This window comes from Miniopterus natalensis, chromosome X (genome assembly GCF_054644295.1).
Source record: "Miniopterus natalensis isolate mMinNat1 chromosome X, mMinNat1.hap1, whole genome shotgun sequence".
NCBI lineage: Eukaryota > Metazoa > Chordata > Mammalia > Chiroptera > Miniopteridae > Miniopterus > Miniopterus natalensis.
In genome coordinates this window covers 1,598,871-1,622,299 of record NC_142103.1, presented here as the reverse complement: position 1 = coordinate 1,622,299, position 23,429 = coordinate 1,598,871, and the positions used below count along the sequence as shown (strand labels likewise).

At 42.2% G+C, this 23,429-nt stretch overlaps 1 protein-coding gene across 1 annotated transcript; it reads left to right on the top strand.

The window, feature by feature from the left end:
• Window positions 1-13,715: 13,715 nt before the first annotated feature.
• SLITRK2 (SLIT and NTRK like family member 2) lies at window positions 13,716-21,044 on the top strand. Its single transcript, XM_087829317.1, has 3 exons — window positions 13,716-13,808; window positions 17,102-17,155; window positions 17,632-21,044. Exon 3 carries the CDS (start codon window positions 17,675-17,677, stop codon window positions 20,210-20,212), a length of 2,538 nt encoding a protein of 845 aa, XP_087685443.1. The 5' UTR covers window positions 13,716-13,808; window positions 17,102-17,155; window positions 17,632-17,674; the 3' UTR covers window positions 20,213-21,044.
• Window positions 21,045-23,429: the final 2,385 nt, after the last annotated feature.

Here is a 23,429-nt window from a genome sequence, read left to right as displayed (position 1 = left end):
TATTCCTGACTCTAATACACACACAAATCTATTTCTATAACAGTATCAAAAGACAAAATAGTTATGCCACAAAGCCAAGGTTCTAATTTGACATTATATATGAATTGGAGGCCAAATAACTAACAGAAAATAAACAGCCTCTTGAAAACATAATAGCTCCACCTTGTAACTCCATAGTCAGGAAACGCATTCATTTCTTAAACTCTACAGAACTGTGGCAGGCAGAATTCTAAAACACCCCATTGGTGTGTAAACCCTATATAATCCTTTCTCCTTGACCGTGCTCAAGACCTGCAAATATGATGGGATTTCATTCATGTGAGTATATAAGTATGTTATGTACATGGCAAAGGTGAAAGGATTTTGCAGATGTTCCTATTAAGTTGCATTTAAGTTAATCTAATAGGAGATTTTTCTGTGTGGGCCTTACTTAATCAGGTAAGCCCCTTAAAACTGAGACTAGAGTTCAGAGACAGGACGAGTAGCAGCAAATACTCTCCTGTTGACCTTGAAGAAGCAAACTGCCACATTACATAGAGGTCATGTGACAGGAAGTACTCAAGGGAGTTATTCTACCTGAAACAAAGAACACAAAGTCACAACACCACGAGTAAGATCACCAAAACCCTTACAGCATAAACAGGGATACTTTGTGACAACAAAAACGAAGGGTTGGGGGGTAAAGGTCTGAACTGGCAAAGGAGCATCAACATCAGATGCACTCGAAAGAAAGAAAAAGTTATTTTGCATATGCAACTTTATTTTTATAAACCTAATGGTAACCACACACAAAACTCCCCAGACCAGGACAATAGCTTAAAACAAAAGGACCCAGAGGAAAAAAGAATGAAACACCTCCAAACAAAAACAGCACACAGAAGTACAAAGGAGAAGAACCAGTGGAGGCACAGAAAACAAGAGAACAAGAAAACAAGAGATAACATGGCTACAGGAAACCCTCATAATCAATAATTACCCTAAATGTAAATGGTCTGAATTCACCAATAAAGAGGCAGAGTAGCAGAGTGGATCAAAAAACAAAACCCAACCATACGCTGCCCACAAGAGAGACATCTAAGCTGCAAAGACAAAGGCAGATTCATAGTAAAAGGGTGGATGATCTTGCATAAATTCCTTAACCTCTCTGTCCCTCAGTTTTCCAATAATTTGATCTATATCATAAGGTGGTGGTGAGCATTGAGTTACTACATGTGAAGTACTCAAAATAGGACTTTGTATATAGTAAGCATTACACGTTAGTCATGAATAAGTACATTCTCCTGCCTTATTTTCCTCTCTCTCAATCCTACCCGTTTATTTTTTAAACCTCTGAGATTTCCCCCCTTACATGAAACTTTTGGAACAACTCTCAAACCACACAATACTTATTGGCTAACAAACTAATTTGGCAACTAATTGGATACTGCTTTGAACTGTTACTGTAATATTTGTGGGTGTATTTTCTGTCTTCTCCAAGAGTGAACACTTCTCAGTGGAAATTGTTGTATCACGTGTCCTTTTGTATCCCCCGCAGTGCCAACTACATATCAGTTTATCTAAAAGACAGTATTTGTTGACATTTGTATAGAGCCTTGTAATAGAGATGGGGAAGGCAGAGACAATGACCGGAGATACTGCTAATACATTTTTATGTAGCCAAGGTCCCACTAGGCTCAAGTAACATAACATTTTTAAAAACGTGCTGCCAAGAGTCTAGCTGTCAAGACCTGAGAGAGAGGAGGAAGTTAGAATCTTGGGCTGAGAGGTTTGTAAAGAAGAGTGTGGCACTGAGCCTGAGACGGTATCAGTACCCAGGTAGTGTGCACACCCTCTTCCAAGCGGAGCACAGCCCGTAATACAACCAGAGAGCGTGGTATTATCATGTGCTGTGGGCGAAGGGGGCTTCTCAGACGACGAGATCCAGCCTCCTTCCCTGGACATTAGGGACAGTCAGTCCAGAGAGGCTTTACATCCTGGGATGCTGACTTTGCCATAAGCTCCTGGAGCAGCTTCAAGACTCATTAGAAACTAGTTCTACTGGAACCTCGACCCTAATCCCAAAGCTGACTCCTGGCCTGCTTCATCCCTGCCTTATGCTCAGCATGACAGTCTCCTGTCTTCTGATCCTGCCCATACTTTTGGGGGGAATCATGCCCCAATCTGCCAAATCATTTGCAACTGCTTTGCCTCCTCCCTATGAACAAGACTTTCGTTGATTTCTATCAGGACCCGTGCCCCCACCAGCTCTCAGGATGACTGCACCTCTAGCTTAAGCTCTGTGTCTATCGTGACTCATCTTATCTCCAGGAACCTGACCACCTCTAGACGTGTAACTCCAGGAACTTCATAAGAAACTGCTTAATGGAAAGTTAGAAGGGACTGGGGAAGGAAGAGAGGAAGTGCACACTCTAGTCTCTTTTGTAACCAACCAGCTTTGTTTTTTGAATGGCTATAAGTATTTCTCCTAAGTTTATGAAGGGCCAGTCTGCCCTGGCCGGTGAGATTCAGTTGGTTGAGCACGGTCCCATGCACCAGGAGGTCTCCAGTTCGATTCCCAGTCAGGCACATGGCCAGGTTGCGGGCTTGATCCCTACTAGGGGGTGTGCAGTAGGCGACCAATTGATATTTCTCTCTCATCGATGTTTCTCTCTCACGCGCCCGCACCCTTTCTCTCTCTCTAAAAAAACAAGTAATTAATACATATTTTTTAAAAAAGAAAGGCCAATTTGTTTTTATTGCCAGGTGTTTCCACTTCCACTTGAGTGCGTTTCTGCATATAATGTTCCACCATCTAGTTGGTTAAGGAAGCAAAAAGAAGAAATACATGTTAAACCCTCCATAGTAAAATAGTAGCAAAGCAGTAAAAAAATAAGTTTAAGAAAAGCAGCAGACTCAGCAACTTTAATATTGCTCACTATTAAGACCTTCTCTGCCTTTATTATCCATTACTAATAATATAGTCTTTTATTTTTGCTGCATTTACTCATTAGGAAGTCTGCATAAAGTATACTGTAATAGGAACAAGCAGTCACTCTAATCCTTCTGGAACATGACAAATTTAAATCATGAAGATCATTAGTAAATACAGTAACTAAGTCATTTAATACTAGAATATTAAACACAGTATTCCCATTGTTATTTTGTATCATGATTCAAAACCAAATATACTATTATTTTTAAAATAAAGTTTAGTTTAACTATAACCTATAAAGGCTCTTCCAATGAATATTTTAAGCATAATTATTATGTTTTTGAAACTCTGGAATAGCAGAAATATTTCTATGTTCTCCCTGGAAATGAAAGGTATTGATCAATAATTCATGAAAGTTGTAATCTGACTACCAAAATGTCACTTAGATTACTTCCAATATCAGAGGACAAATAATTACTTCTGCATGTCAATAAAGCTCACAGTTATTCCCTTCCAGAACAAAGAGAAAGACTACCTACTCCTAAGGCACATTCCCACTTTCACTCTTCCAGCCCCAGGAAGCAATTTCCTGCATTTTTGAAAGGCAGCTTTATCCCTGCTGCCAGTCATCAAGGAATCAGATATATTGAGGCTCAGTCTTGGACCACTTCACTACACTGAGTAACAATAATAAGGCCTTGCCAGTCTATTTTAGTAATGGATTTTAAAAAAAACATTTAACATTAGTACATTAACTGTTTCTGTGCAAATAGGAAGCTGCCAATTTTCAATTAGAAAGCAGTTGGTTTCTAAAGTAAGCTAACAATTACTCTGCAGATTTGTTGCAGGATTTTTTTAGATAGTACAAAGATAAACTTCAGCCTAGCCTGCATTCAGATGATTCCCCCCAAAATCCAATTAATGAGCTTTTGACAAACTGTAAAGACAGGTTTCATTTCTCACTTTACTAATGCTAGTTTAACAAACCAGAGTGATTGTATTTAGATATGGATACAGAATTCTCTAGAAGACAAAAATCTTATATGATCTTGAGCTTATCCTGTTGTTTTATAGAAGAAAAAAGTTAAGCCCTGAGAGTAAGTTGCTCCAGTTTACATTGGTATTAAGTCTCTCCTGTGCCAGGGTATATAGATATTTAACTTAAATGGCAAGATTCTTAGGATGGCATTGCTTTAGCTAAATATATCTGTTTGGATTACTGTCACCTGAATATAGAAGTTTAATTCTCACATTTAAAAACACACAAATAAACAATTTCGAGCTGATATGATGGTTCCAGGTGGTCCTTAGGGACCTAAGCACCTTCTAGGAATCTGTTCCACCACTTTAGAGGGTAACCTTTTTTTATTGTTGACTGTATTACAGATCAACCGAGCAATATATATGCATATATGCATAGGCCACGGGCATAGGCAATAATGTGGTGAAGGCCTAGGGCCGGGTGCGTGCGGGGTAGAGGAGGCAAAGGAGAGGGGGAATGGAGGGCAGCTGTAATACTTTCCGCCTTAGTCTTTATGGTCCGTGATGACTGTAGGGACAGAATCAAAGTGGGTCATAATAAGGGGGGGATTCACCTCCCCTTTTAAGGAGACTTCCCAGAACTCCCAAATGACACTTCCACTCTCATTGGCCAGAACTTAGTGCAAAGAAGTTTGGTAATGATGGTCTTTATTCTGGGAGACAACGTACTATAATCAAAATTGGGCTTTGTTAACTCAGCAAGCGATGGAGAAAGGCTACTAGCAATACCTGCTACAGTAGCTTTTGCTTGTCTTAAAGGTCTGTCTTAATATTTCTGAGGACAACTTTATATTCAGGAAGAATGACAGTCATTTCTATTACCAGTGATGCTAGGGCTCAGGGAAATGACATGTCCGTATGGGGTCTGGTATCTCGGTAGATTATACCACATGTAGCAGAAATCTGAGCTTAAATTTAAGCCACATTTACCATGGGGAGCCAGACAGGTCTGGGTATTTTTAGCTAATCTGTGGAGCAGGCTTGCCAGAAGCCTGTTTGTGTGAAAGACCGAGGAGATTCCTGGCAGATAATTCACCTTAAGGAGTCATTCATTTGTTGCTGTCATTTCATTCATTTATTCAGCAAATATTTATTGAGTATACGTTATATACCAGGCACCCAACATACGCAAATTGGTGAACAATAGCAACACCAAACCCAGTTCCTGCATACAGACCTTCTTATCTAGTGGGCAAAGTAGCCATTCTGAAAAATTAAATAATGAATAAAATAAATAAATACATTGTTATAGTGTTAGATGCCATGAAATATAAACAGGGGTCTGAAATATGGAAGAAAAATGAGCATCTATTCAGAACAGTGAAGACAAGGTAACAAGAAAATGTTTATTACAAGGATGTGGCTTATTTGTATTGGTGAAAAAATGAAAGCAACTCAGATGTCTATCATTGGGGGATTGATAAATAAAATTTCATATCTTTATATGATGACTACTATATAGCACTTAAGCTGAGTGAATTAGATTTCTATGCATCAATATGGAAAGATCTAAAAGAAATATTAAATTACAAAATTAAGAATGGCACAGTGTTTTCTCACAAAACAAGCCTATATATTTTCCATATGCAAAAGGGATTGGAACTATACACACCAATGTTTGCCTTTGGGGAGAAGTGAAAGAAACGGAACTGGGGATAGGATACAAAGCTGACTTCACTTGACTCTTCACATGTTTATTTTTATATTAATGATATTGTATTTGCTTTAGGTCTTTTTTACCTAAAAAATGCTGGTGGGAACAAACTGGATTGCTATGTCATATTCTGTATTTCTCTCTCTCCCTCCCTCCCTCCCTTCTCTTTTTCAGTCTTTCACTCTGTTAATTCTAAAAAAAATGATAAAGAATTTTCAGCCCACCCAGGACCAAGGATTCTATTGCTGTATTTTCTCTGGGACCCATATATTTTTGCTTTGCCACTGACTACATTCATGTCACAAAGTATAAATGACAATTAAATTCACACACAAACATATACATTCTCACAAACCAGGTGAAGCTACCATCAGAGCATTGATCTTGCTGTGATAAAGATTATTACTTCATAATACCTCTCAATTTAGTTACTTTCAATACATCAGACACTTCCTGAGTTTAAAAAGAATGTACACAATGTATGACTAAGCAGAATTGAAGCTGAGGAGGCACCAAGCATAGCATTTCCTCTTGCTTTGAAGTTGTAAAAATAATTTCAATTTTGACAAAGTATGAGCCAAATCATGCTACTCAGATAAAATATACTAATAGTCATTCTTTTTCTTGCAATCAATAAATAGAGTATACAGCAATTTCCCATAAGGACAGTTCATTTTGAGTAGATTAAATTACTCTAAATGAATATGGGTGTGGTCAAAAGATCCTATAATAACAGTAGCTATAAATTATTGATTATCTACTGTTAGAGAGTTGGGAGTGATAGCTATTCACTCCTTGAAATCCCCTGTGGGTTCACAACTAATTGAGAAGTAAAGTATCATGCATAAGTTGGTTATGTCTGTGGCCACAGTGAAGACTTCTGAATTGAATTTAGCCACCCAGTCCTAGGAAGTGCTAGGCATATTCTGAGGGTAGGTGGCCCTGAAAGACAGAGAACACAGAAGGCTCTGAACTAAGCTTGTTCAGATTCCTCACTTAAAGTCACTAGCAAGGTCACTTCTCTTTTGGGGCTGGAAGAGAGAGAAAGAGAAAAGAAACAACCCTCTTTTCATATTATTTTCATAAAGGATGGTGTTCCTTGCTTTACTGACCACGCTAACGACACTAGAAAGAGAACATGGTTCTCTCTTCACCTACTAAATGTCAAGCGCAGTAGGAAACATTTTATATCTGTTTTCTATGTTTCTCACAACAACCCTCACAAAATCAGCATGATTATCTAGACTTTACAAAGGAGGAAAGTGAGACTCAGAAAATTTAAGTAACTTGCCCATACTCACACTCTTGGTTAGATGGTTGAGCTGGGATTCAAACCTACCTTTTTATGATTCCAAAGCCCACATACTTTCTACTGTCCACACCTCCTACCCATGAGATCACCCAATTTCCCGTGAAAATAATTGGTGCTTGTTAATCACATGTTTTGTTACACACCAAATGAAATATCTCTTCGCAAAAATGTATTGTTTAATTTTAAGTTAGTTCACCTTTGTAACTCTGAGAGGTTAAGTCCCAGTCTGCTTTGGGTATGTACCACACAGTACCTATTAGAAATTAAAATGAGTTACAAATGTGTCAAGTAGAGATTCTGCTGCTGAAATCCAGGTCAGGTTACTCGAAATGGATATATATCTTCCTCTTCTAAATGTTAATTAGATGTTCTATTTTATCTTCAAAACTTTTTATCAGAAATTTTCTTGAAGTTGACACTTATAGGTCAAGAGAGCTTCAAGATAGCATCCTCAGCCCCCCTATTCTGAAGGGTTTATATAATTTTGCTCAAAATTTTGAAATGAAGAAGAAAGGCAAATTAAAAAACCTCAAAACCTGCTATGAACCCTGGTATCCCTGCAATATCCTCAAAGCTATTCAGTAAGCCTAGTAAATGATAACATGAAATGTAAGCTACTTCAGAGATTCCATTGAATTTGACATTGTAGCATCTATATGCCAATAATAAGGTAAATCTTCTCAGACTCAGTATGGAGGTCTGTGCTCATTATTTTTTCAATAAGTATTTATGAACCATTTTGTTGCATTTTATATAGTTTATCACCCAAAGCTCAAATACATAGCAATAAACTTTTTGTCAAAAGAGTTTGAAAATACAATGCTATCACTTCATGTGGTTGACCAAGAAGCCACTTTTTATGGGCATATTGTAACATGGTTCATAAGCAGAGTGTATTGTGCTGCATTAAATTTTAACACTGATTATCAATGAAAAAAATGCAATTCTAAAGCTGAAGTATCCAAACAACCAAGCACCTGCATTTACATAAGAGTTGAGAGATTTGAGTTTTATTCTTAGCTTTGCCTGTGTGAACTTTGAATAAGTTACTTCACATCTCTGAGTCTTAGTTTCTTCTTCTATAAAATGAAAATGGACTGGAACTGGCTCTGCAATTTGCATCAGATTCCCTTGAGAGTCCTATAAAAAATGCCGTGCCCAGAATCTACCTCCAGGAAATTCCATTCAGTGAATTAAGGATGGGGCCCAGAAACCTGCCTGTTTACCAAGGGCCCAGGGGATATGGGTGCTAGAGATGCACACAGACCACATGCACTAAATCGAAGTCCCCTTCCGGCTCCACCATTCTACTAGTGCATGGGAAATTCAGTTAAAATAGCGATCAAGATGGCATCTTTATTGTAGAAACTTTTATGTGGTGGTGGCCCATTTCAAGAATCATTTTCCCAAGATACAGACTGCTTCCTGTGGTGTTTATTGTTTTCTTTGCCGAAACATCTAGTAGTGGATGAAAAAAATCCCAAATCAACTTTAAAAGTAAAGAAGGAGGGAAAGAAGGAATGAAAGAAAGTAGGCAGGCCTATACACAAAACAGATTCTTAGGCTATCAAGTGCTTTTAGTCAACAACTATACTCAAAATAATTCCTAACATTTTGCAAGTAGAAAATTCTTCAAGGTAACTGATTTCTTTGGTATCTTGATGAAAGATAATTGAACATGCTTGAAAGCAGCTTTGTAGATCTGTAGTTATAGATCACTCACCCTACTCCCCTGTATGTTTCATATCTTTCTACATAGAATTACTTGTTATATTAATATATCTTAGTTGATTTTTAAAAATTACTTAAGGTGCTATTGCATATTAATACTGGAAATGGATAAAAATTTGGGTACTTTAACTCCATGTAGGTATTATGTTTCATTAATGTTTTAGAACTCTTTTAGGCAAACCACTTAGTTAAAAATCAGTGGAGAAGTGTAATTTAATGAAGCAGGGTGGTCTGTGATCAATATCATCTCTACGGCTCAAGACTTAATTTGGCTAATGGCCATAACAGGGATAACAAATGAATAATTTCATTTTTGCCTATACACCCCAATGATGTTCATGTAAATCATAATGGATCTGTTCAGACCCTTGAGTAAGTTATATATTTGAATTCCAAGCAACTGGAATTTTATAGCAGGGACTCAGGCTTATCCAAAATTGTTATGTACTATTTATTTTATTCACGAGATAAGAGTTATCTTAGGCTGAGTGATTATATTTTATAAAAATTGTAAGGAGAACATCAATTTATTAATTTGACAATTGCTCTTCCTTGCTGCAAATAATAACCTAAATTTATCACTTAGTAATACTGTACATGTCTTCTTAAATATTAGTATTTCTATTGAAAATGTATTTAAATAAAACAATTCAATATATTTAAATGATCTTTCAACAATGAAGATAAATTTAAGAAATAAAAGGAAGGAAATATTGGGGAAGAAAAGACCAACTGAAAAAAAAAAGTATATTTAAATGATGGTAAATAAGTTGTCTGATTCAAATGGTGTCATTTTCTGACCCATACCAATTCTGTATATAACGCACTAAAGGTTCAGCAAACCAAACTCATTCTAAAGCAATAATGTGTAGGGGGGAAAATGAGCTTGCTTTTGCTTCCTTTCAAAATATTAATAAAGTGATACTGATACTATTATTTTACTTGAGCTGCTGCGATGCCCAGAGTAAGGGACAAATCTGGTGGTGATTATGCCTCCAGTTTTGTCATGGTTTCCAGGGATTGCCCCAAAGTCATGCTTTAGGGAAACTCCATATGGCTCCTCCACCCCAGATAGACTTCAAAGTATTTTTCTGAGAGAATTTTGGGGATATTTAGGTTACCAAATGTGTCATGAAATTTGGAGCTATTTTTCTTTTTAATTTGCCTAGGAACCACAATACTATCACAGACAGATGCAAAAATTGTTTGACATGTCCTGGGGCCGTTACATTTGACTTAGAGCTGGCCTCACCTGCAGTAATCAGGTGAATTAGGGGTGTGTACCAGGTGTCATTGTAATGTCACTTAGGAAACTTCCTGGGAGATGAAAAATGGAAGGAAAAGAAGAACTGAGATCACATGTGAGTAATAAATTATCAAGATTCAAGCTAAAAAAATCCATTCTCCTTATTGATTTGCAATGAAGGTTGAATGCTGCATTCAGCTATTCCTTGGAAATGATTTTATTTACTTTCTAGATTTTAAGTGCCTCCTCTCTGAACTCATAATTTCTAAACCCTGCTTCATTTTGTGCAAATCACAAATTCAGGGTAGATCCGGAATGTCATCCTTGATATTTTTGAATATTAATAGCCTAGTCCTCTTCGTAAGTGATGACTTTTTAAAAAAAATCACAAATACTTAATGCAAATCCTTCATAGCTGCTCTTCTGGATATAACCTTTTAGAACTGGGCATCTTGTGTGCAGACACTTTTGAATGTTCCAGCAGAGTCAGCATTAAGCTCTCTACCACAGCCCATAGTTTACCACATATTTATACTAGCTAAACATAAATACATAAATAAAATCAACAGAATTTAGTCCAGAGGCTCAACTACATTATATTATTCTAATGATGTGCAATGTCGAGCTCAATAAATTTGGTTTTCTCCTGAACACATTAGCTTGTAACTCCAGACTGACTTCCACTCGCAGTGAAATTAATAGGATGGAATGTGTCACGATAAATGAAATACCTGCTAATGCTGTCCTAAGCCTTATCTGTAAAATATATGGCTTTTGCCATGTATATTCACTCTCAAGTGCAGTAAACTTGAATATGGTTCTTACTGCGTTTTGGGGGGTTTTGTCTTATTATTCCTCCCTCCCTTGCTCAATCCAGTATGTCAGTGGTTTTCAGGGTGTGAGATACAATCTATTAGTCACCCATGAAATCAATTTTGTAGGCCACAGCCAGCCATTTTAAAAATCAACTACAATAGAACATTTCAGGGTGCATGGCTATGACAAGGGTAATGTTGTTTCAGAAACCCTATTTTCAACCCATGACTGTGTCCTCGGTCATGATGGGAAATACATTTCTTCAAAAAGATCAGCACCGGTGTACATTGCCTGTGTCCATTCATGGTACTCCGGGCATGAAAGGTGGCAGGCTGCAGGGTGTAGTAGATGACAAAGCCTGACATCTTGCTCTGGTTCTGTCACCAAGTCACAATGTACATTATATTCCTTCCATTTGTTTAGGTGTTAAATAAGCATAAATAGTATATATATATATATATGTGTATGTGTCTGTTCCAAGGGTTTAGGTATGTGATGAAAAGGCAGACTACTCTGGGTCCTGGTTCAGCACTGTTCCAACCAAGCCAACATGCTTGCCAACATAATCAAAAAAGTTAAATTGAATTTAAAAATATCTACACTTCCAATAGCATCATAGAACCAAAGTCTACAATATTCTTTAAATTATAATTCCTGGTCTTGAAGGTGTGCCCTCTGTGTTGGAAATGCTTCACATCTGTCTTAGAATTTCTGACTCTGCATGAAGTTTCTACTTTGTATTATTTTTTGTTTATTTTTTAAAAATTTTCAGGTCTGGTTAGGTGTGGAAAAACGGAGAAACAACATCCTCTGGCAAACTATGACTGCATAGTAATAGAGTAACATTTCCTTCATCCTAGCAGTGTATGTACATGTATATTTTTATTCATCCTAGATGAAATATCTGATTTTCCCTTAATCTTAGAATACAATTATAAAATCACTAGCAAAATTTGATTTTATTTCCTTATACCCCCACTAGCATTGCAATTAGGAATCTCTAAGCCCTTTAGTGATATGAACTAATCAATATAGAACAGCAAACAAATATCTAGATGCATTTACAATGCCACTGCACCAAAGAATTAATCATGCTTCTATTAATTAGCAAAAGTACAGTAATATATATGTGTTTGATATTCAACTGTATCAGGAAAATACAGAGAAACTTTTAGAAAAGTCAGTATAAAACAGCTTTCAAATAAATTGGTATGGTGAAAACTCTCACAGCTTTCCAGCTCTCTTTCCCTGCAATTATCTACGCAACAAGCCTCAAAGAGTTTTGTGCTTGCATTCAGGACACCCTTTGAAAAGCTGCCCACCCAGTTGAAAATTCGATGCTGACAAAAAGAAAAGTCTGCACTTTTTCATTGTATCTAAAATCAGTATGATCCCTTGTGGAAAGGCAGGTTTGTAAATGCTTTTCTGAGGGCTGGTAAACACATGAGGCTAATTAAATTGATACATGTAGTATTGTACAATTTTCTACTGGACCAAAATAAAATGTCTGTTTTTATTATTGATGCCACGTTCCTCATCTTATCTGTATAGAAGTTACTGCTTTTGTGTGTGTGTTCCCGTTAGCTAGGGACACACCACCTGTCTCAGTAACGTGTCTCCTTTTATTCAGCATGAGTGTCACATTATTTTTGCCTGTGAATGGACTCTTAGCTGTGTGTTTTGTGGTTGTCTATAGCACCCTTTAAATAATTACAGTAAATGATGGCACAGTCTGAAATGACGTTAAGACAGAGGAGACAGCATTTACTGTCCACAGCTAGTAATAATGTTCCCAGGCGGCTGCTGTAGTCTGTAGCAAATAGCTGGTGAGATGTTTTACACACACAGGGATATTAGTAAAGCAGGGCAATGTTTCTGACTGGCAGGGAAATCTCAAAAAGTTTTTCTTAGGGATGAAGTAAAAGCAACAGCAATGATTCTTAAAACATCAGACGTGATTATAGAGATTGTTTGGAGTATTACTAAAGTAAACTCTGCATATGTTCATAAGATTATCAGTAATTTTCCTTTAAAAAGGCCCAGCATGGTCTCATTAGAAAACCATTATGAGAAGAAAGCCAAGAAGAGCAGGAAGAAGCACAAAAGATTCCCCAGGGAAAGGACAGCAATGAGGTGGAAGTCAGCGCTGTGAAAACCTGGTTTCAATGTATAGGAAATCACCTTGAAAACAGAGAAATCTCAACAGAAACCCATTGTTTTGGCTCACATTCATAAACTGCTACTTTAGGGGGTATACCCCGGGAGGGTTGCAGAGAGGCCGCAGGAAAATCGGGTCTTGGCAGAAAGCACACCTACCTCTTGAACCACAGTGATTCTCTCTCTGAGAGCCTTCCTTTAATCGAGTCACAGCCAATTAGGAAGGAAGGGTGGCCAAAAGTATGCTCTGGTGGACCCAGCTTGGTGAGGGTTTGCTTTTGTTGACACACTGGCACAGGCCTAGCGCAGCCCCCTCTTCTATGGAAATTCGCTGTTTGCCACCCCCCTAGGGGGTCGTCACACATCTGCCCGCGGCCTCCCGCGGTTGGGTCCTCGGCGGGCGCCCGGCTCGGGGGCCGGCTGCTCCTACCCTTGCCTGTAACTCTGCCCCGTGGTCTCGGTCTCCCCTTGGCTTTGGTACCAGCCGAGTGCCAAGCTCATTTCCCTTGACTGGGTCTGAGCCGCGGCCCACGGTGGGAGCTGCAGGGGCCGGGCAGGGCTCCAGGGGCCGGGCGAGGGGCGCACAGCGCGCTCCAGCCGCCTGTCAGGGAAGCGGAGCCGCGGCCGGGGCAGCCCCCGCCGGGGTGCGCGGCGGGGCCAGTTGCTGTGCGGAGTGATTGATAAGTGCGGGAGCGGGGCGCCGGCCCTCCCTGCCCGCCTCCTCCCCGGCTCCCGCGCGCTCGCTTCACTCCTCCCCCTCGGCTCCCGCCCTCCTCCCGCTGGAAGCGCAGCCCCGGGCCAGCCGCTCCGGTGGGGATCCGCCTGCCGGGGGCGCCGCCCGCGCTCGCTCGCTCGCTCGCGGGGCCCAGGCGGCGTCCGCTCCCGCGGCTCCCGTGCTCGCAGATGCTGCGGGCGCCTCCGCCGGAGGCGCGCTCCCTGGGTAAGTTGGGAGCGGTGCGGGGCGCCGCGGGTGCATCCCCTGCCCCCCTGGCGGAGGTCGCGGCGCGGGAGGGCCGGGCGCCAGCCGCCTGGGACTCGGCGCTGCGCGGCTCCAGGACGGTCAGTGCGGGCGCGGTCGGGCTCCGGGCAGCGCGCAGCCTCGTGGGCTGGGAAACTGCGGGTGCCGTCGCGGCTGCGGGCCCGCGCCCGCCCTCGAGCGTCTAGCGGCGGAGGGGAGGGTTGCGTGGGCTGCGCTACTTTCCTAGCGCCGAGCCGCACGGAGGCGTCCTTGCAGAATGGCATTTGTCGAGGGTCGGGGCTCGGGGGACGGCGGGGAAGGCGGCCGCCGGCAGACACTTGAACGCCCGCGTACAGTACCGCAGGCTTAGGGACGCCTCTTACCCCACGGCGGCCGGGCGGCCGGGCGGGGGGACGTGGGGAGCAGGCTCGCGGCGCCCAGCGAGCCCCGCTTCTGCCTCCGTCGCCCGGGCAGGGACAGGGAGCGTTTGCCTTCTTCGGGGGCCGCCGCTGCCCGGCTCGGCCCTGCGGCCCTTCTGCCCGGAGCCGCGGGGCCGCGAGAAACTTACTCCCTGCAGCGAGCCAACTCATTTCCTTCACCATGATTGTCAAGAATTTCAACTTTCCTTCTCTCCCCAGTCTATTTACAACCCCCCTCCTCTGAAATTCCTAAGAAAAGAGTGTTTTCAATAAGTCTTGACAGTATCATCAGTGTCATAAAAGAAATTACTATATTTGAGAACTAAAACTAATATTTAATATTTCACTTTCAAATATAATTTTTTAAAAAGAACACATGTACGTAAAACAGCAGTACCAGTATTTAAGTTTAGGTGGTTCTTCTCTACTTCACTCTAAGCAGTAGTGAGTTTTCAGAAAAGCTGCTGGACTGGGACTCAGAATTCCCGGGTTCTGTTTATAATTTCATAGATTCTTAAACTTAAGCAAGTCAGCGTTTTCCCTACTTGGGAAATATCTTCATCAATAAAATGAGTCTGATTTCAAAGATCTTGCCCAGTTTCATGTTGGCTTCTACTTCAATGAAATATTAACATAAATAATAAATGTTTGTTAAGTGAACCACTGAAGGAGTACACCATGTCTCTCTAGGAACTATTTATATCTAATATTTGGAAATATGTAGAAAGAAATGCCCCTTGGTTATGAAAGGATGCTTAATCAGGTTGCACTGCATCACTCTGCTTGCAACTAATGATGCAGCTGCAATAAAGTGGAAGGCCCTCTCCCCCTCTTAAGATAGCTCATCTCAATGTTCCTCTTTGGCATAGAGAAGGACAATTTGAGGCCCCAGAAGGAAAGGATGTTGCCCAAGACCAAGCAAGAATTACAGATTGGGGAGGAGTATCATGATGTCTGGTTCAAGGCTCTTCCCCTAAGAAAAAGGAGGGGGAAAGGAGAAAAATTCCAACGGTGACTGCCAGAGCTACAGGTTGTCTCAGTGCCTAAGTTTATAAAATGTCCAGAGTCCTTCTTGGAGAGGAAGAGCTGAAACAGATAAACAATCCTATGATCTGAGTTTAATAGGGAAGGAGGACGGGAGAAGTGGGGAGCTTTCCCTTCTCAGATGGCTCTGTTGGCCTATGTGATCATCTCTATTCAGAATTTGGCCGGGCGGTGGCACCCTGTGTTGATTCCCTCTGCAGCAGGCTGGGACTGAAGAGACAGGGAAAGCAAGCTGGAATGTTTTGTGGAACTGGCACATGGCTTGGTCAATTCTTTTTTCTACTCTCATTCCCTCCTTTTCCTGCCTCATCTCCCCTGAGAGACAGCATTTGGCACTTTCCGGCAACAGCAGACATTCACATGTTGCAAATGGAGTCCACACGGACACTTGGGTCCAAGGGACCTTAAGATAACAAAGAAATGAGATAATGAAGGCAAAACCCAATACTTGGCCATTAATAATTCTGTAGGAAGGTTATCTGAATTCCAGTGAATGGCAGAGGTGGAAGGGCCCATATGGTCCACCCCTTTTAACAATGAGGAAGGGAAGATTCACAAACAGGTGACATGCCTTGCAACAGATCTAGATCAGAACCCAGGCCTACTAGGTCTCAGGCCAGACTCAGTTCATCTCTCCTCTGTTTCTCAGGAGCCAGTGTTCCTGCATTGCTGTCTTCTGTTCTCCTGCCTCCCTGGCCCTTGCCTGCAGCTTGGAAGGCTTAGGCACCCTTTGGTGGACTCCCACTCCCAGCTGAAGCTGGGCCTGGAAGTGCCTTTCTGACACTGATTCCTTTTCTGCTTCCTTCGGGCCAAAAGTACACGTTAAAACGTCATTATCTGACTAAGTGTAAACCTCAGGAGGAGAAGGGTTTTGTTGTTTATCTCCGTAATCTAACACTGAGCTGGCTTTCCAGAGTCCAGGCAAGTATCTTGCTAGTCACCACCCAGAAAGTCATTCTCTAAGCAGTGAAGCAAAGCTCTGTCTGTAAACCATGCATCCCCTAGGAGAACTCCCAGTCCTCCCACACAGGCACACTGCTGCATGCACACACTCCACCCTCGCACCAAGAGCATTTGAGCTAGGAGCCTGGCAGGCGGACTCCAGTCCTGTAGCAAAATTGGCGCATCTACATACACGGGGAGGCGGAGAGGGGTATAGAGACGCAGAGAGGGTCTGGACCACTGCTTGGGAATCTGGAATGACACCCAGTCCGGAATGGCCAGGAGGGAGGGGCGGGTGTAAGAAATCACTAGGAGGGACCCAGCTCCTAAGCGAGACCCCTCCTGGAGAAGCCCTCCCGAGGAGCCCCACTAACCGCTCGCCTGCCGCGGGTTGGAGGGGGAGTAGCTCGGAATAAACTGACGCAGCCTGGATTTGAGCTTAGCAAAGCCCCCGCGGGGGAAGGGAAGCGTGCGCCCCTCCCGCCCCGACAGCGGGCTTCACCCACCGCCTGCCCCTCCCCCGTGACGTCACCCTGGCCGTGTCCGGGGGAGCCTGCTAAGCCTCTCAAATTCAAACTGCTCGGCGCACTGCTGCTGCCGCCACCAGATTGGAAGCACGCATCGCGGATCGGCTGTCGCAGCCGCCTGCGGACCCTGCGGGCAGGCTCTCTGACCGTCTACGCAACCGTACCCCCGGGCCGTATAGGCTCGGCCTCCCCGCGCTCCAGTCTTCCCCTTTCTCTTCGACCGCCTGCCAGATTTCTTATTTCTGCGCCCCCTCCCACGCCAAATTAAATCAACTGACAGAATGCGGGGCATCCCCCCCGAAGCGGCGTCTCCCTTTACCTTGCTCTCCCTCTTTTTCTGAAGATGCTAAACTACTGGCGGACTGCAGAGGAGAGGAGTCCCGTCTTCTCCTGATGTGTGAGTAACCCCTCTCCCGCCGCCAGGCCCCTAATTTTCCAAGCCCCTTTTTGAGCAGCTAAAAAAAAAAAAAAAAAAGTAAAGCAATTTCTGCGGTGAGCCCAGATGGGTGAGCCGCCCAAGATCTCTGCAATATACCCCAGGGGGGGAGGAGGTGGGCTGCATTTGGTAGGACATCTCGCTTACTAATGACTCCACGGCTGGCCACGACCCGCGGGGAAACCGGGTGCAAGCACGTGGCTCGGGGATGCGTGTATGGGTGTGCTGGGGGCGGGAGGGGAGGCCTGAGACAAGAAACCGCTTTGCAAAACGCAGTGATTTCATTATGCCGTGTGGTCCACTCCCCGCCTCCTCCCTCCCTCCCTGCCTCCCTCCCCCTCCCTCCCACTCTGCCCCCTCGCCTTGCCATTTTAATCGGGCTTCCTTGTTTTTCTCTCCCTGCACCCCGCTCTGCCCTGCTCCTCCCTCTCCCAAAGGTTTGCCTGTAGGTACCTGAGCTGACACTGACGGTGCCTAAAGATGCTGAGCAGCGTTTGGTTCCTCAGTGTGTTAACCGTGGCCGGGTTCTTACAGACAGAGAGTCGCAAAACTGCCAAAGACATTTGCAAGATCCGCTGCCTGTGTGAAGAGAAGGAAAACGTACTGAATATTAACTGCGAAAACAAAGGATTTACGACTGTCAGCCTGCTTCAGCCTCCCCAGTATCGAATCTACCAGCTTTTCCTCAATGGAAACCTCCTGACAAGATTGTACCCAAACGAGTTCGTCAATTACTCCAACGCAGTGACTCTCCACCTGGGTAACAACGGGCTGCAGGAGATCCGAACCGGGGCCTTCAGTGGCCTGAAAACACTCAAGAGACTCCACCTCAACAACAACAAGCTGGAGGTGCTGAGGGAGGACACTTTCCTGGGCCTGGAAAGCCTCGAGTACCTCCAGGCTGACTACAATTACATCAGCGCCATAGAGGCAGGGGCATTCAGCAAACTGAATAAGCTCAAAGTGCTCATCCTGAACGACAACCTGCTGCTCTCACTGCCCAGCAATGTGTTCCGGTTTGTCCTGCTGACCCACTTAGACCTGAGGGGAAATAGGCTGAAAGTAATGCCTTTCGCCGGTGTCCTTGAACATATCGGAGGGATCATGGAGATTCAGCTGGAGGAAAACCCATGGAACTGCACTTGTGACTTACTTCCTCTCAAGGCTTGGCTGGACACCATAACTGTTTTTGTGGGGGAGATTGTCTGTGAAACTCCCTTTAGATTGCATGGTAAAGATGTGACCCAACTAACCAGGCAAGACCTCTGTCCCAGAAAAAGTTCTGGTGACTCAGGTCAGAGGGGCAGCCATGCTGACACACACAGCCAGAGGCTGTCGCCTACAATGAATCCTGCTCTTAACCCAACCAGGGCTCCAAAATCCAGCCGCCCACCCAAAATGAGAAATCGTCCAACTCCCCGGGTCAGTGTGTCGAAGGACCGGCAGAGCTTTGGCCCGATCATGGTATACCAGACCAAGTCCCCCGTCCCCCTCACCTGCCCCAGTAGCTGTGTGTGCACCTCTCAGAGCTCAGACAATGGTTTAAATGTAAACTGCCAAGAAAGGAAGTTCACTAATATATCCGACCTGCAGCCCAAACCTACCAGTCCAAAGAAACTCTACCTGACAGGGAACTATCTTCAAACTGTCTATAAGAACGACCTCTTAGATTATAGTTCTTTGGATTTGTTACATTTAGGAAACAACAGGATTGCAGTCATTCAGGAAGGTGCCTTCACAAACCTGACCAGTTTACGGAGACTTTATCTGAATGGCAATTACCTTGAAGTGCTGTATCCTTCTATGTTTGATGGACTGCACAGCTTGCAGTATCTCTATTTAGAGTATAATGTCATTAAGGAAATTAAGCCGCTCACCTTCGATGCTTTGATTAACCTACAGCTACTGTTTCTGAATAACAACCTGCTGAGGTCCTTACCCGATAACATATTTGGGGGCACGGCCCTCACCAGGCTGAATCTGAGAAACAACCATTTTTCTCACCTGCCTGTGAAAGGGGTTCTGGATCAGCTTCCAGCCTTTATCCAGATAGATCTGCAAGAGAACCCGTGGGACTGCACCTGTGACATCATGGGGCTAAAGGACTGGACAGAACATGCCAGTTCCCCTGTCATCATCAATGAGGTGACCTGTGAGTCTCCTGCTAAGCACGCAGGGGAGATCCTGAAGTTTCTGGGGAGGGATGCTATCTGTCCAGACAGTCCAAACTTGTCCGACGGAACCATTCTGTCAATGAATCATAACACAAACACACCTCGTTCGCTTAGTGTGTCTCCCAGTTCCTATCCTGAGCTACACACCGAAGTCCCACTTTCTGTCTTAATTTTAGGATTGCTTGTGGTCTTTATTTTATCTGTTTGTTTTGGGGCTGGTTTATTCGTCTTTGTCCTGAAACGCCGAAAGGGGGTGCCAAGTGTTCCCAGGAGTGCCAACAACTTAGACGTGAGCTCCTTTCAGTTACAGTATGGGTCTTACAACGGCGAGACTCAGGATAAAACGGATGGCCACGTCTATAACTACATCCCCCCGCCCGTGGGGCAGATGTGCCAAAACCCCATCTACATGCAGAAGGAAGGGGACCCGGTGGCCTATTACCGAAACCTGCAGGAATTCAGCTACAGCAGCCTGGAGGAGAAAAAGGACGAGCCGGCCACTGTGGCTTACACGATAAGCGCCGGCGAGCTGCGGGAGAAGCAGGCCGCGCCCAGGGAGCCCGAGCTGCTGTACCAGAACCTGGCCGAGCGCGCCAAGGAGCTGCCCAGCGCGGGCCTGGTCCACTACAACTTTTGTACCCTACCGAAGAGGCACTTCGCCCCTTCCTACGAATCTCGACGCCAAAACCAAGACAGAATCAATAAAACCGTTTTGTACGGAACTCCCAGGAAATGCTTTGTGGGGCAGTCAAAACCCGACCACCCTTTACTGCAAGCCAAGCCGCAATCGGAACCGGACTACCTCGAAGTTCTGGAAAAACAAACTGCGATCAGTCAGCTGTGAAGGCAAATCACGGGCAACCCGGGGCATCAAAGGGACGCCGCTGCGAACTGTCTTCCTGTGTGTTTGCGCTCTCACTCGCCCAGCGTCGGTGGGGGACTTTGGAAATGTTTGGGGGATGGGGCGAAGCAATGGTACTGCTTTTTCAAGCTTTCTTTTAAATTATTTCCCTCTTGCTCCCCCCGCCTCTTTTTCCTTCTCTCGTTAAGCATCATCATGGAACGCGAATGTTTCTACAATGCAGTTTTTCATGTACTTTGTTTATGGTTTTGTTTCTCTTTTAGTTTTCCAGTGGGGGATGGGAAAAGGAGATGATAGTGAATGAAGAAAGAGTAAGCAAACTTTTCAAGTGAAAATGGCTATTTAGTGTATTTTGTAGAAGATCTCCAAAGATCTTTTGAGACTATAAATTCTTTTGTAAATAATGATATATGGTATTTCCATCTTCAGTTACCAAGTATAGCCAATAGGCATCTCTCCTTTGTGTTAAAGTGCCTTTGCACTTTAAGTACATTACTTAAATGTTGCTTTTAGCTTTGATAAATTGAACATATTTTAATGTGTTGTATTTTTGAAATTAAAACACTGTAAAATAGATCGAAATGTCAGCTATATTAAGTCAACGTACAGTTTGCTTGAGTTATAGAAACCAGCCTGTCATCAAATGATTCTAGTTCTAGGACTTTATAGATTTAACTGTAAAATATTTCCTTTCTGCTGGGTTTGTTCTAAGTGGTTTTATTTAAGTCAACTAAGGGGATTTAACAGTGGACTAGAGGTAATAAACCACCTCAGTCGGGATTAGTAATTCATTAATAAAATATATTTAACCCAATATCAGAGTGAATCGAACAATTAATGCCCTTCTGTAAATCATTATTTTACACTAACATGATCAATGTTTTAGATTATTTTCCTAATTAAGAGTACATTACACAACTTGTAATATATTTTTTCTGCATTAAATTAGATATTTTTATATATTTAAATTATAGAGTCTGTATTTCTAACTTTTCAATTGAAATTAATATTTTTTCTGTCTATTGAAACATTTTCTATAAACACACACCAGTAGAGGCCGCCACACACCTCATTTAATAAAGACATATAGCCATTAAATACCTTGAAGGAGGACTTCAAAGGTGAGGTTAAAACTTCCCAAGTAAATTCTCTGCAAATTCAAGGCAGCAGAGGCAAATGTATACATTACTTTCTTGTAGGATTAAAAGTTAGGCTCAGAATTCTCAATTTTCACGTGTTCAGAGAAAGCGTTTTCCTCTTGAGTTCATTGACGCGTCAAGGGGTGCTACCAAGTCGTACTATTTGCGCCTCCAAATTGATTCATAAGTACATAAACCAAGAAAGTAAGCCTCTTTTTTTCTCCTGCCTTCTTTAGCTATGTGTTACTTGAATATTTCCTTGTCACTTTGAGCAAGCCTTTTGTTTAAGCATTAAAATGATTTTTAACCTAACCAAGTTTATATAACATTTATGAAGCCTTATTAGCCTGTAAATAATTTTAGATGCAAACATTATTGTGTGATTTAAACAAACAGCCCTTCTTTACAACAAAAATAGTTTTGTTTTGTCTATTGTAAATCCTTATGCAACTGGGATAGTGATCTGCATATAAAGTAGTCCAGCTTTTCAAATCCTTATTAAAGCAATTGATGGCGTCTGAAAGAAGCACACTGTTTCCTTTTCATAAATAGGTTACTGCACATAATAATCCTTTATTATCCAGTGAAGATTGAAGTGGATCCTGATAACTTACTTTTAAGGCTTTAAAATGACTAATAGTATATTGTCTGTCACTATAAACAATTCATGTGATAGGCTCTCAATTAGAAATTACTTAAATCCAAATTATTTGGATTAATAATGACAGATGCAAAATAGTTTTTTAAACAATAGGAGGTAATTGTGTGTATATAAATGTAAAGGAAATTCAGGGAAAAGAATGCCTCTAACAACCTAGAATCTCTAAGTATCTACCATGTCAAGGTAACATGTTCATTCTTTGATTAGAGATCACAATTCCTATTTAAATCTGTTAGATCAAAATTGAAAATGGACTGAAATGACCTATGGGAAAGTTAATGTACAGAAATGTTACATTTCACAGAAAAGGAGCTAGAGGATTATACTAGTTGAACTTGGAGATATCTCCTGGAAACCACTCTTCTTTGAGTGGAGTATTTATATATAAAAGAGTTGAAAAAATCCTCTTGTCACTGCTTTCATTTGGTACAATGATAAATACAGAATACAGATGTAGGTTTTGTGGGAAATGATTATGAAGACAAATTAGTATATGCATTCTATTAAGATAGATTTTAGGTTTACATTTTTATGACTCGAACTACCAACATATGATTCTACTTCAGTGTTTTTATTCTCCTCAAAGTAAAGTCATTCCTGTAAAATGCCATTATCCATAGAAAAACAAATTCATTAATTTTAAATAAAGATAGTTTAATATTCAGTCACACGATTTAAAAAGGCCTCCTGGAAGAACTCAGATTTATAAACTCCCTTGCTTAATAATTATCATCTTTTTAGATCTGTGCTTTATTTGTAGTAGGTTTTAAAATGAAATCATTTGAATTTGGCCCAGACTATTTCATTTAAAGGCATAATACACCATATACTTTGAATCTTTATTTTCTAATGTAATCACAAACACTTTGTTTATTAATTTATTAACATGCCCACTGATTATATTGCTTTGCTTTATGCACCCAAGTGCTGTCGAACATATTTTACTTTAGGATTTTTATTTTTATCTCCTACAGCTGGATTTTGCTATTTCGTTTTTATTTCACGTGCAGCTTGTAATGGGTTTGAGCGTCAGCTCAGCAAAATGGTTCCAAGAAACAGGACGCAGTCTCCTCTGGCCCTGCCTAGAGCTGATCTATGTGTCTGGCCCTGCAGATGGCACATGGTAATTCTCTATGATTCTAGCTCTTAATTAGTTGCTTTCACTGTTTCTGAATATACCTGTGGTTAAGTTTGTATTCAAACACTTGAAAGTACCATTCCTCAGTCTGGACACAATTGCCAAGAGTCTAACTTGGTTCTGGACTTTGGTGAACCTGTGTGCCTTGTTAGTTCACTCCCGCAGTTGGTGAGTAAGGAAATGACCCTTCAAATTCCTCTGCTTTGTCCTCTGACCTCTAAGATGATTTAATTTTCTAAGTATTTCCATGTCATCAAGGAC